Source organism: Sus scrofa, chromosome 15 (assembly GCF_054392235.1).
Source record: "Sus scrofa isolate SSC_HxYL_T2T_F1_AM1 chromosome 15, Sscrofa_HxYL_maternal_Yorkshire_Landrace_v2.0, whole genome shotgun sequence".
Classification (NCBI taxonomy): domain Eukaryota; kingdom Metazoa; phylum Chordata; class Mammalia; order Artiodactyla; family Suidae; genus Sus; species Sus scrofa.
The window spans coordinates 89,540,468-89,555,403 of record NC_139397.1 but is presented as its reverse complement, the minus strand read 5'-3'; the positions used below and the strand labels follow the sequence as shown (position 1 = coordinate 89,555,403).

Here is a 14,936-nt window from a genome sequence, read left to right as displayed (position 1 = left end):
CTCCACATATTCATAGATTAGTAGGGAGTTTGTGTCCATTAGAAAATAGTTCTCCCAAAACACCTACTCTTTTAGCATGGATGAACACCCTTCAGGTTAACTACATGACCAAACAGCTGAGCAAGGAGAGGAAAGCTTCAAGTCAAGTGTGAGCAGACTTTACCAAAAGCATGTTTATCAGGAGTGAATATAAAGCCACTCACACAAGGCATCTTGGTTAGTGGAAATGATTTAATTGTAAAAGCTTAGCTGATAGATCATACAGGAAAGCATCCATTGCATAAATGATCTAATATCCAGCATAATTTTTTGAGTCTAGATAAACACTTAGATCTTCTTTTCGTATTTATGCTATGTACTTTTATCCCAGAGATGTGCACATAATATTCTTTAGGTTTTCAAATTCTTTTTTTGTTTGTTTGTTTTGTTGTTGTTGTTGTTGTTGTTTTGTCTTTTTGCCTTTTCTAGGACTGCTTTCTCGGCACATGGAGATTCCCAGGCTAGGGGTCTAATCGGAGCTGTAGCCACTGGCCTGCACCAGAGTCACAGCAACGCAGGATCCAAGCCGCGTCTGCAACCCACACCACAGCTCACGGCAATGCCAGATCCTTAACCCACTGAGCAAGGCCAGGGATTGAACCTGCAATCTCACGGTTCCTAGTCGGATCTGTTAACCACTGAGCCATGACTGGAATTCCAGGTTTTCAAATTCTAAATTCTGCTCCACGAGGAGGTACAACCACGAAGGGAGAAATATTTTTTTCGCTACCCAAGTGTTTCTCCTGGACCTTATTTGCCATTCTGGAACCTGTCCAGGGAGCGTTTTTCACATTTATAGGTCTGGGGCAGAGAGGGTAGCCTGAGAAAGCAGCTTCAAGAGAGAAACAGGTAAGAAATGAAGGTTTTGGCTGTAGGTAAAGTAGGGATGTCTGTGGCAGGGTGGAGATGCAGAGTGACCTGGGACAAGGGGAAAACAATAAGGCCATTTTGGAAAGGCAATCCCCACCCCACCCCCAATTTTTTCAGTTCTTAGTTGAGTTGGTTTACTAGGCATTGTTTATCACCTTCCATCTTCCCAACTCTTTGCCAGGCCCTTTTGAACCTGGAGACACCAAATAATCAAGGCCCAGCTGACAGCAGCCCAGGTCACACGTATGGCTACTCTGTGTCAGAGTCTTCCTGATCTGCGGGAGAGAGATGCTTTCTAACCTAGGTAATGGGTTGAATTTGTATGTTACTTAACCGGTCTTATTTTAAATAATTTCCTTTGAGACAGATACAAATATTTTCTTATAGAAAAAAGTTCCTCCTAGATCGGACTTCCTTCTTCTTTTTATAGAATCAAAGCCATTTGGCTATTAAGATAGAAATAGCTTCTTATTCTTCATTTTTAAATTTTATTTATTTATTTATTTATTGTCTTTTCTAGGGCCACACCTAAAGCATATGGAGGTTCCCAGGCTAGGGGTCGAATCGGAGCTGTAGCCACCAGCCTACACCAGAGCCACAGCAACTCAGGATCAGAGCTACATCTGTGACTACACCACAGCTCACAGCAACGCCGGATCCTTAACCCACTGAATGAGGCCAGGGATCAAACCCTCAACCTCATGGTTCCTAATCAGATTCGTTAACCACTGTCCATGATGGGAACTCCCCATTTTTTTATTTTTATGATCACTTCTGTGGCATATGGAAGCTCCTGGGCTGGGGATCAAATCAGAGCTGCAGCTGAGGCCTATGCCACAGTTTGCAGCAACGCCAGATACTTAACCCACTGAACAAGACCAGGGATCAAACCCGTATCCTCACGGACGCTAAGTTGGGTTCTTAACCTGATGAGTCATAGTGGGAACTCCCTAACTTCTTATTTATAATCTTTTTCTTGTTGACTCTGACAAATCTGGCTATTTTCTTTATAAAGACACATTTGAGCTCTTCTGTATCTTTCCTTGGCTCCTTTCATTGGTCCTGATAAAGCTAATGTTCTCCTTTGCTCTTGACCTACCAATAAAGGATGCAATCAACTCAGGCATCTTTGTTCTTATGACACACATGCAATACTTTAAATTTGACATCGGGTTCCCTTAAAAGAATAAACAATCTCTTCCAAAGGTCTCTTTAGAGTTGTTTATTCTAGAACTGTCTAGACCTAGGGCAACGGCCCGAAGACCCTTTGTGGCCCAATTCAGTCCTTGGGTTCTCCAATTTTAGGCAAGAAATTTTGTAACTTTCTTAACTGAGTGAAGTGCGCTCATTTCAGCACAGTGAACAGATTACAACATGATCACATCCAGTGTTAAGAGAAGATGACTCTGAAAATGGTAACATTTCTCTGTCTCTCTTTTTTTTTTTGAAGTATATATGAAGTATTTAATATAGTTTTTGGCATGGAGCAAGCTGTCAATAAGTGAAAGATATAGTTTTTCTCTGTCAGTGAAAATGGTGACTTTTCACTCATCCACGCATTCATTCAACAGACATTTACTAAAGAAATTAAAAATCTAGGTTCTAAGAGGTCAGCATGCAAAGGTGAGGCAGAAATGTAGACGAAAAATGGCCATCGCCGTGTGAGCAGCACAATCATGAGTGTATACGTCAGGTACAACAGTGGGTCCCAGGAGAGGGTGATAAATTCGGTCTGAGGAATCAGAAGGGACTGAGCCTTCCCGAGCAGAATTACTTCCTGTTGCTTCCTGATGTTTATGGTACCCAAGTGATCAATGTGCAAGGGCAGAGAATCACTCTTCAAACCAGTTTCTCAGATACCAAAATATAACACTTGTGTTCAGGAATGTAGGACAGCTTGTCGTCACTCCTCCAGCGACAGCGCTCACTTACTAAAGAGGAAGAACCACTTCGTGCAAACGTGCCCTTTATACCTTTGCTGAAGAATGGATGTGACCTGCTTGCAGAAATCTTCTCCATTTTGAGAAAATTCCTTTAAGTTCTTGTATACTTTATTATACTGAAAAAGAAAAGATGCACAGAAGGATTAGGAGCACTTCCAAAGATTGAACTCCAGTAAATTCCAAATGCTGCAGTAGTGATGACTGTCCTTGTAAATGATCCTTTGTTTTTATTTGTTTGTTTTGGCTGTGCCTGGGGCATATGGAAGTTCCAGGGTCAAGGATTTAACCTGTGCCACAGCTGAGACCAGAGCCACTGCAGTGACAATGCTGGATCCTCAACCTGCTGAGCCACGTGGGAACTCCAGGATGCACACCTTTTGGGTGAGTTCTTAAAATAAAGATGAAGTCTCTTCTGTCTGAATGTGAAAGATCCTGGAGAGCTTTTCAAAACTAAAGCTGATCTCTTTCTTCCCAGGCCAAATGCAAACAATTCAGCAGTGGGGTGCATTTGCAGTCTAATTTCCTTTCATCCCTATTAGTCCCAGGAAGGCTAAAAATACATTCTGAAATACACTGCATATTTATTTCGGGTCTCTTTCACAAATTTCAAAGCAATATTCCTGGAACTCATTACAAACCCTGAACCACTGAAGTGAATATTTCCTGGCTGAAATAGGAAAAATGTAAGTGAATAATTTGTTAACAAAATTTCTCCTAGTCCCCTCTATATCTCATTTAACTCTAGTAATAAGAATGTTATAATAATGAGTTGAATATTGCGATTGAACCAAACCTTTATACATTTACAAATAAGCCTTTATAAATGCATTTATATGTGAATTTAGCCAGTACAAAAATTGCAATCGTAAGGTTTAGTCATGTGATTTAGAACTCCATAATGTCATTCTGAAAACTGTATTGGGAAGGAGAGACATGAATGACAACAGATTTTAAGTGCCCAGATTGGGTGTCAGTCAGATTTTCTGCTTTTCTGACATAGAGTAAGTGAAGGAGGCAATAGAGTCTTAAACACACATCTCAGGGTTTCCACCTGGGATGTGCAATTGCCAATTGCATTTTTCAAAATGAGATTTTATGCAAGAGGACACAAATTCTGTGTAGGCTGAGTGCCATGCCACAGCTCTCTGCTCACACAGCAAGTCAGCCTCTTCCATCCCTCACATGTCTCAAATGTCTTGGTCACCTCGGTGAGAAGGGGGAAGGAAAGGACGCTCTCACTTCCTGAGCACTTATTATGCATCAGGCACATTTTCATACCTGAATCCTCAGGGGCAAGGCAGCCTTCCAGGTGTCACAGTAGCATCTGGTGAACCGGGCTAGCAGAGTAGCAAACAGAGGACACAAGGCACAGAGGAAGAAAGACCTAAAGAAATGACCTAATCCAAGCCTCTACCTTCAAGGGTGGAGTCAACCAATAGGTAGGGAGTAGAAAGACAGTCTTATAGATACCAAATCCTTTTATCTTTATGCAGCAGTTTAACTTTCCCTTGAATTTCACACAGAAAGCCATGGCAGGATTTGGTTGATACACAGCAGGAACAAACAGCTTCATTCAAACAGCCCAGGACCCAAGGACAGAGGTCAGAGTACAAAGTCCTTTACAAGGACACCATTAACCCCTAAAGCAAGGTTTGCAAAATTATGTGCCTGTGGGGACTCATCAGGAGCTTGGATGAGGGAGAAGACTGGTGGGGACAGTGAGCTGGAGAGACAGCTGTGGACCATGGACCAGCATTTTTTTGTCCAAAAGAGCCGAAATGAGGATAGGTATCTGAAACATAATTTTTTTAAACTGCAGCAAACAATTCACAAAACTTGAACTCTCTGCCAAGTAAGCAAAATACACCTGTAGTGCAGTCCAGGTGTAGCCTCTGTCATGAAGAAATGATTCTCCTCTGAGTCATGAAAGTAAAATCACTATTTGGCAGCCAGACTATCGCACTTTATTTCCATCAGCATAACTTGTCATTTATGAATGATGTGATACTTTAAGGTCTTTTTCCTCCCCTTCCAAGTACAATGGGAGAGGGTTTGGTAAGCATTTTCAAATTGTTTAGCTTCTTTGTGTATTCCTTTGTTGCCTAAACATTTGCACTAAGTTCTCCCTTAAGGCTTTTATTTTCTTCCCATAGCACCAGAAAAACGCCCATTAGTACACACCTAGAGATCAAGAGAAGAAAATGGAGAACTGGTTAGTGGGTACATGCCCCCAGAATAAAATCCTCTCTCAGCCACCCTCACCCTTAGGTGGAGCCATGTGACTACATGCTTCCCAAAGGGGTACGGCTGAAAGTTTATTGTTGGGTTTCAGTGAAAGTTCCCTCCCCCTTTTTCCTGAAACCTGGGCCCGGAAATGACAGCGAATTCCGTTAAGACGGTCCTGAGAATGAATGCCATGTACTAAGATCTGGCTCTGGGGGGCCACCACACAAGCCCCCAGCTTTGTACTTTCGGATTTATTTTATTTTATGTATGAGAGAAATATAACAATAGGTTTCCTTTTCTCTTTTGGCCATGCCCATGACATGTGGAATTTCCCAGGCTAGGAATTGCACCCATTCCACAGCAGTAATCCAAGTCATAGTAGTGACAATGCTGGATCCTTACCCACTGAGCCACCAGGGAACTCCTACAATAGAGTGTTTTTTTGTTTTTTGTTTTTTAAATATGCAGCTAAATGTAGTTCTAACTCATACACGAACTTTTAACTTTTTATTTTAGATTATGAAACATTTTTATGTTTCAGAAATATTGGCACTACTTCTGCTCTCTTTTTAAACAATTTTTTTCTTTCTCATAATTTCTTTGACTATCCTTGAGCATTTATTCTTCCATATGAATTTATCTAATTACAGTTTAAAAAAAAATCCCTGTTGAGATCCTAATTGGAATTGCATTACATATAGATATCTCAATTTGAGGAAATTAACTTTTTTATGGTATTTAGACTTTTCATCCAAGAGCATAGTAAGTCTTTTCATTTATTTAAATGTTATTTCATGTTCAATAAAATTTTACGATGTTCTTTATAGGTCCTGTAGTATGCTCATCTGATTTACTTGGAAATATCTCACAGGATTACCCAGTACGATGCTGTGCATTTTGAAAGTGTCCTCTCTGTTTCTCTCCCCAGCTCACACCAAAGCAGAAATAAAGACCCAACAAAAACATCAGGGGTCACATGCAGGAGAGAAAGATTTCGAGGCTTGCTTACAAAATTAATTTTTCTTTTTTCTTTTCTTTTCTTTTTTTTTTGCTTTTTAGGGCCGTAACTGCAGCATATGGAAGTTCCCAGGGCAGGGGCTGAATCAGAGATCTAGCTTCCAGCCACAGCCATGGCCACAGCAACTTGGGATCTGAGCCACATCTGCAACCACGTTGCCACAGCTCACAGCAACGCCGGATCCTTACCCACTGAGTGAGGCTAGTGATTAAACCAGCATCCTCGTGGATACTACTCAGATTCGTTTCCACTCTGCCACAACAGGCATTCCCACAAAGTGAATTTTTCTGCTCTCAAACAGTATAAGGCTGAGATGGAGAGAAGGCACAGCAGAGAAAGGGATGGAGGGATTTGAAGCCTTCAGAGCAGGAGAAAGGAAAAGAAACTCATCAGGAGAACAAGGAGTGGAGGGAAGGGACTCTGAGGTGAGCTGTCTTAGGTCATGGACCATCCACCCCACCCCCATCAATCCACTATCAAAAGAGGTAGTGGTTTGCATCCAAGCATCCCAGGGAAAGAATAGGGTATCTCAGATATCACGTGTGGAGATGGTGACAGGCAAGGGAACCAAACCAAAGCAAAGCGGAGATGAGTAGAACCAGTTGAGAATTTGTCTCTGTTCTCGGGCTATAGGGGCCACTGTATTTCCCAAACTTAGCAAGCCACGAAAACTTTCCAAGATGCATTTTTAAAAAGCTATCTCTAGAGGACTAGTCTAGAAAACCAGACACCCCTGAAAGTTTGTAAAGCCTTTGGAGGAGAGTGGGTGAGTTGTTACAGTATGCAGATCCTTGTCTTTCTCTAAAGCTATCAGGTTCAACTTTTTAAGGCAAGAGTCTTCTCAAATCAAGCACATCTTATGACTACAATTTTCCCTGGGGCTGCTAGTTTCAGATTTTGGAAGATTTCCTGTCATTTGATAGGCTTGTACTTCCTTTTTTCACATCATGGTACATGTAGAAAATGATATATGTACTGGAATAATGTAGTAAATGGACAAAGTTGTTCAAGGCAGAGGCAACTAGCCCCTGAGCTCTGTGCCCCCGGCTGCTCACTGCCTGTAATCCACTCCCCAAACCCCAGTGTGCCCAGGGACACATAAGTCAGGAAATTCTTCAGTACATTACGTTGTTGTTAACTTAGTGATCAGATAAGAATGGGATGTTCTACTTATTACAGGAATGCGGAGAATCTTTATCTTTGATTCTATATACAATGTACTGGATACTCCCAGACAATCCCTGGTCCAGCCTGAGATAAAGGTGACATCAATAAATAAAAGGATTACTAAGAATACTGCCATTATTTCAGCACAAGTCCTTCTTTAGATTCAATGATTCGGTGCCTTTTTTCTTTCTTTCTTTCTTTTTTAGGGCTGTACCTGCATATGGAAGTTCCCAGGCTAGGGGTCGAATAGAAACTGCAGCTGCCAGCCTATGCCATAGCTATTGCAGTGCCAGGTCTTACTTGGAAAAAGCATTATGGGTTTTTCTTTTTCCCCATATATACATTTTAAAAAGGGATAAATATATTGAAGGCTGGTAGAGAAATATGTAGGATATTTCCGAACCCCTAAAAATCCTTTCACATAGAAAACTAATGTACACAGATATTTCCCATTCAGCCATTAGGAAAATGTTTCTGTCCAGCCCTTGTAGGCAAATTCTGTTGGGTAAATATTATCAGTACAACAAAACTTAGTAACCTAGGCAATTGGCACATGAAATGATTAGACAGATGTCTTGTAAATAACAAAAAACACACTCTATCAACCTTGGCGTAGCTGCTGTTTCTGACTTCCCATGATTTGAATACTTAAGGAGATTAAATTCGGTTATTCCAGAAAAAAAACGTTTTTATTCCAGGTGCAAGTAAGAAAACACTTTTTTCATTTTTGGATAGTAATGATGCTTCTTGTGTTCCACAAACCATGTCATTGCTCTTAAATTTAGTTAAATAAGCTCTAATTGGATGCCATTCACATGCCAGGCACTGTGCTCCTGATTTCATGTGATGTAATAGTTTTAAATACTGCTCTTCTAAACGAAGGGATTACTTGTATTGATTAAGCATTTGGGTAGTATTTGGAATCACCATGGCAGGCTGTCATAGACTATAACATACAGAACATTAAATAAAGATCATAGTCGGAGTTCCCATCATGGCTCAGTGGTTAACGAATCTGACTAGGAACCATGAGGTTGCGGGTTCGATCCCTAGATTTGCTCAGTGGGTTAAGGATCTGGCGTTGCCGTGAGCTGTGGTGTAGGTTGCAGACACGGCTCGGATCCTGCATCCCTCAGCAGCCATGGGATCATTCCCCAGGCTCTTTTCTATTAGTGCCAGAACATCCTATGACCCAGGCTGAGCCACTGGGTTGGGAAGCTCAGGTTGATGTTTGAACCTGACTGAAGGAGACAGTGCTGTTTCAACAGCCTTTGGAGTTAAGAGAAGAGGCCAACTGTGTGGCCCCAAGAAGGCCTGCTTGGCCTGCTTCTCTGGACACAGTATGAGAGAGTAAAAGCAAAACCTTGATGACAGCTTATAATTTGCCCCTGATTTCATGGTTGATTCCTAGGAAGGTGTTATTATTTTTTTTAAAAAGATTAGATTATTTCATTTGGACGTAATTCGATCCTGTCTCTTTCCTTGCACATAGCCTTGAAAATGATTTCCCTTGGCATATATTTAGGTTTAGAAGCTAAGCTCACAGGTATTAAGGCATTAAGGCCCAGAGCCAACTTTTTTTCTTCTGCAAAGACAGAACTTTTAAAAATCTCCTTCAAATAAGTTCTGACATTCTCAAGATTAGTTAAAAGCCCTACAGAGCATTTAGGCAATCTGTGTGCTACCCTGGTGACTGATAATTTGAGCAAGGCCACTATCCCAGCGCTTTGCAGTAAAATGGCCCAGCTATCAGCCTATCTTGCCTATTGGAGCGGGACCTAAAAAAAGAAGTTTTTAAATGTTTTTTTGCAGTCTGATGAAACCTATTTGACTCAGAAAAAAATATTTTCAAATGCATAAAACAAAATAACAGGATTATAAAGGAAACGTTATATTGATATATATTATTAAAACATCATTTCAAATCAGGATGTTTTGCATGCTTTTTTAATGAACTTACTCAATAACAAGTCTTAGGAATTATCCAAACTTCTAAGTCATGTTGAGTGTAAGTAAACAGTATTTCTAGATATCTGTAAACAAATGTAATGTTATACAAAAATATACGTGCTTTTTACTGCTTACAGAGTCACAGACACTGCAATAGTTCTAGGGTTGGCTGCTTATATTCAAGATGGGAGGAAATTCTAAATTTCACTTAGAAACTAACACAAATAAAGAGGTCATGTGTTTCCCATGGAAGATTACACAACCCACTGATTTCCATTTATGGATTCACTGGGGTAGATAGACCAAGTTAAGAAGGGTAGCTAAGCTAAGGCTTTATGGATTAATTGTGTTCTGTGCAAGCCTAGGGACTCACGAAATGGATTATTGTGCAGATGGTTAAAACTTTGGATTCTTTTTGGTTTCGCCATAAAACTACCTAAGTGTTTCATGAAGCATTCTTTTGCAATCCAGTCCCTTGTTTGATTTGGTTCCCAAATCCCAGGCTCATCTTCACACAGCATTGTTCCCCAAGCACAAACTAGGACTGCATCAGGAAATCAACTTGAACACTTGATGAAGATGAAACAATTGTAAATAAATAAAGATTCTGTGACTTTAGAAGATTCAGAACCCCTGGCTGAAGGGATATTCGCCCCGTCTTGACTCCCAGACTACATTTGATGGCACCGGGCCCATAGAGATGACCTTCATGTTGGGGACTTGGGGACAAGGACAGGAGTCCTTGGGGCAATGGTTCACAATAAGGAAAAGGATTCTGGCAAAAGTCAACGAGGGAGCATTAAGCTGACACAGAGATGTGGTGATGGGTTGTCTTGGGGCTGCTCAAAAGGAAACAGTTCTCCTAGTTCTGGTCTGAAGGCAGCCTTGGAAAGGCTGTCAGGATTTTTGTTGTTTTTCTCGGTTGGTTTGTTTGTTTGTTTTTAACTTATCCTGACTTTAGTTTTCCTCTCCGCTATCTCATTCTTCCCTTGGTCTTGCCTTTCTTTTTTGGTGAGTGTTGGTATCAAGTTTTTGCCTCCCCTTACTCCATCTTTACTCCACTTACCCACCCCTGTGCAAAAACATCACCAAAGTATCAACAGCGAGAAACGAGAGGAGTTAATATTTTTAGTAAGGGAGCAAATTCAAGGAGTGAGAAATAAACAAACAAATGCATAAATAATAAAAGGCTTTTTGAAAAAGTTATCTGTGCTTTCCAATGGAGAGAAGATTAAGTTGGGGAAATTGAAGATAGGAGGTTTCACTTTCAAAATCTCTATACGACCATCTTGTTGGAATTTGGTTGTACATTAGATACATATTACTATTGTATTTTAAAGGTAAATTATGTATTTAGAAAGTAAAATACATATTTTTATTAATACATGTCATATTTAAAAAGTAAAAGCCGCTATGACTTTTTTTTTTTAATCTCAGATGCCTGCGCTCATTTTGAAGGATAATAGTTACAATTTCATCTTTGCTAAGCCTGTGCTTTCCACAGCCATTACATAAACACAAATGATACCACTAATTCTCTGTTGATCTTTTTTTTAGGGCTTTATGGCAGCCGCTGTTTATCTGTTTTTCCACATTGTTTGTTTGTTTTCAATAAAATATCGGAAGGATGAATGTAACCCCTTGCTTCCGATGTCACCAGTTTTAGCTTTGGGGCATCATTTATTGGGATAAAACACTGACGATCCTTGATTAACTAAATTTCCTCCCCTAACCCTTTATTTTAATTACTCCTCACCTCCTAAATTACATCTCTACTCTTGCGGCTAATGACCTCACGGTGTCTTTGGACTTTTGACCAACCTTCTATTTTTGGTATTGCTCCCAGGACTGAAGCAAACATATTGGAAAATGTGTCTGAGAACCACTGCAGCCTGGAAAGAGTGGGGAGTCTGTCCTTCTTCCTCCCTTGGGACTGGCGGTTCTTAACTCCAAATCATATGGGAAAATATGCAAAAACCTTCCACCCTCATTTCATTCTCAGAGCCCAAAATTCGCCACAAATATTCTGGGCATTTGCGTGTCCACGCCACACCCGATGCTGGCCTACTGGTATATGTTTTAAGAATGTTTCTCAAACAATCACCATCTGCGTGTAAATATAATGCTATGTCCACTCAAAGGTTCTTCCAGGAATATGAGACTAAAAGATGACAATGACCTGCCTGGTCATTTGCTAGAAAGAGCTCTGTTTTAAAATGAACCAAAGAAAAACCACAGACTTCTGTACCAGTACCAATATCGAAACGTTTGGCTTTCTGAGTGTCTCACATTTCTTAAGTTAAAATCCATTAATGTTTGCATTTACTCCTGAGCTGCCGCCCTCTCACATACAGGCACACAAACCACACTGAGCTACTCACCGAACAATCTGTCAGTGGGTCCCTCATGTTGAAATGTTGTTTGCTTCGGTCCTATTACCTACGCTGCTCCGGCTCTCAGGATGCTGCACCCAAGGTTGGGTGTGTCCTTAATTTCCGGGATTCAAAGGGCCCAGAGTACGTCAGCCCTTGTCAAACACCCCAAGGAGGAAGTCCCAGCCTTGGACTTTAATCACGTTTGTTTCCTGAAAAAGCAAAGAATGGCTCCGGGTCAAGAGAGCTGGAGTGAGACTGCGAGAATGACTTCTGCAAATATTCAGGGGTCAGAATACAAGTCCTGAACTGTGTGGCCTTGAAAGAAAGCCCAGAGGTTATAACTTGTTCCTGGTAATTCAGTCACTCAGGGCTGACGGTCGAGGGACGTGTATTCTCTCAGCTTACGGTATTAATTATGTTTTCATTTTTACTTATTTATTTAGCTTTTAACTCAGTGAATTTTTACTATATTTATAGTTGTACAGTGATCATCACAACCCCATTTTACAGCATTTCCATCCCAAACCCCCGGGCCATCCTCCCCCCTCCCCGCCCCCGCCACCTGTCTCATTTGGAAACCATGTTTTTCAAAGTCTGTGCGTCAGTTTCTGTTCTGCAAAGAAGTTCATTGAATCCTTTTTTTAGATTCCACATATAAGTGATACCATAGGATGTTCATGTCCATATGTCTAACTTCACTTAGCATGATAATTTCTAGGCCCATCCATGTTGCTGGATGTTTTTATTTTCTACATTTTCTGCTTTGACACACCAGGGCCTTTTGAATGCGGGAGGAGGGACCACCCCTTTCAGCGTTAGCTAATTCCTAGAGAAGTAACAAAGTGCTTATAACTATCACCTTGATATGCAGTCCCACCAATCCTGAGCCCAGAACCCAAATCGCCTCCCTTATCTAACTTGCACACACCAAGTCAACACTCCCCCTGCCCCAAGTCACCCCAAAGCCAAGGTAGCACACAATTAAGACCATCCTATATAACCAGGACTGTAGTGGAAAATGTCCAGAAAAGCCTATCAGGGAGCAGGCATACAATAACCATCTCCAGAAGCCTAACTCAACCCAACCTCCGTCACGAGCCCAACAGGATCAAAGGCTAAGCCATGAAGTTAAGAAGGACTTTTGAACATTCAACCTGTTTTTCTTTGTTTGTTTGTTTTTTAATCACTCAAAGTATAAATAGAACTAGAGATCAGCGTACAGCAATTTTTTTTTTATTGCTTTCTCTGCTCTTGTGACCTCGCTGGTCAATCAATCTTTAGGTTTCCAGCCAATGGCCTGTGGCCCTGTGACCACCATTTTCTGGGCCAAGGACAGTTTTGCTCAGACTGGCAGACAGGTAAGCGCAGGGCTCCCGCCGGAAAGGCGCTCCATCCACACAGCCCAGGGGAACACTCCAGAGATACCCAGGTGACAGACTCCACTTACCTGCCCTTGGTGTGTGTTAGGTTCGTTCCGGGTTTTGGCACCAAAATGTAAGGTCGGCCAAAAGCATGAGACCGGAGCCCAGGCATAAAAGACTTTATGAGCAGGGTATACTGCTGGGCTGACTCACAAAGGGAGGTCAGGTGCCAGCCTTTCGAGCAGGGAGGTTATATGTGAGTGCCAAGAAAGGGGGTTTCTGTGCAGAAGCTGATTGGCCATTTCTTATGTAAATAGGGTGAAAAGGAACAGACCAATCCGTTTGGGAGAATTGTTGGTAGGATAGGAACAGACGTGTAGCCGTTCTCCTGGGTAGTGGGGTGGTCTTTGACATTGGATCACGTGATTTCGGGGAAGACTTCGTCGTGTCTTAGTCATGTCTCTCCAGGAGCTGGGCGAGAGCCTAGAGCTAAGTCTTGTTTTTCCCTGGACAAACCTAAGGATATACAAGCACCTTTCACAGTCCCCAGAAATAACACATGAAGAGGAAGAGACACTGAGGGAAGAAAACTCGCCCTGTAACCTGAGAGGAGAAGAAGGATCCTTGGTCAGGGGCACCATTTACACAACTGATAATGTTCTCCCCTGAGCTTTTGCAAAGGAACTTTATCACTGGAGTTTGCTAACACGGAGCACATGTTATCAAGGGGCTAGAATTAGTCAAGGCACCCTCATTCTCAAAGAGGTTAATAATCAGGTCTCAGATTCCCGCCGGAGGGCCTCTTGCCTTCAGAGGGGGTAGGCTGACTTGGCTGGTGCCTCAGCCCGGGGCACCTATGTCTTCCCCCAACTCCTGCTGTGCTTGGTGTCAATTCAGGCACAACTCAGTTCAGAACAGGGAGGTTGGCCTCCCTTGCCCATCCCCACAAGAAGTGCCAGCACACCAAGCCAATCTGGTCTCTGCGGTCCTGTGGGAGGTTGGATGGACATTCCCACACCTGTACGCCTCATGTGTGTCTCTCCCAGCAGGCTGGCTAGCTTTCCTTTAGGCCTCTTGGAGAGACAAGACTGTCTCCATTTACTACAATATCCTTCCCACAAACTGTGGGAAAAACAGCAGGGGTTCCTGGCTGAATGTATACTGAGAATGAATAGTAGGCTAGTTGTTGAGCTTTTTGAAAGGGTGTTGAATCTACAACAAAACTCTGATTTCGGAGGCTAGAACGAGGGCTGTCTTAGTTGCTGTTGTGAGCTGAAATTTGGCACTTGCCATCAGCCTCTACATGGATTTAAATCTGAGCCTTTGCAGCTGCCAACCCACAATACCCCCTGAGCAGAGTTCAGGGTGAACATCAGGAGTGAGGCACTCTGCTCTAGGAAAACTGGAAGAACAGGTTTTCAGATAGTTGGTTTAATTTTTTTTTTTTTTGTCTTTTCTAGGGCTGCACCCATGGCATATGGAGGTTCCCAGGCTAGGGGTCTAATCATTAACCACTGTGCCACAACGGGAACTCCTCAGATAGATATTTTTAGGAGAAGATTTTATGTGCCCAATTCTTGCATCTCTTCATATCTAGAAAAACACTAAAATCCTTCATGGTGGTGATGTCTGCTCCTTGTGATTGGCAGTAACCTTCAGGAGATCAGCAACAAACGTTTACAAAATGTTTGTGTGCTGCATGCACCTCCCCGTCACCTTTATTATAACCTGATATTCCCTCTTTTCCTCCTTGGGTGGTGTTCCAACCTGGTCTGTATGTAGTTAAGGATAAGGAATATCAGAGTTTCCCTCGTGGCGCAGTGGTTAACGAATCCGACTAGGAACCAGGAGGTTGCGGGTTCGATCCCTGGCCTCGCTCAGTGGGTTAAGGGTCCCGCGTTGCCATGAGCTGTGGTGTAGGTCGCAGACATGGCTCAGATCCCGAGTTGCTGTGGCTCTGGTGTAGGCCAGCAGCTACAGCTCTGAT

General features: G+C 42.1%; 1 protein-coding gene across 5 annotated transcripts in view; it reads right to left on the bottom strand.

Annotated features, from left to right (window-relative positions):
* The window catches only part of NOSTRIN (nitric oxide synthase trafficking), a 61,447-nt gene extending 49,738 nt beyond the window's left edge, over positions 1 to 11,709 (bottom strand). For 3 of the 5 annotated variants that reach the window (XM_084999385.1, XM_084999386.1, XM_084999387.1), the window contains exons 1-2: positions 11,595 to 11,709; positions 2,883 to 2,968 (exon numbers count right to left, since the gene is read on the bottom strand). In XM_084999385.1, the coding sequence (XP_084855511.1) occupies positions 2,883 to 2,968; positions 11,595 to 11,621 (113 nt within the window). In that variant the 5' untranslated portion in view covers positions 11,622 to 11,709. The remainder of the gene's footprint in view (positions 1 to 2,882; positions 2,969 to 11,594) is intronic. The other 2 variants (XM_084999388.1, XM_084999389.1) reach the window with 1 other exon arrangement.
* Between the last annotated feature and the right edge of the window lie 3,227 nt (positions 11,710 to 14,936).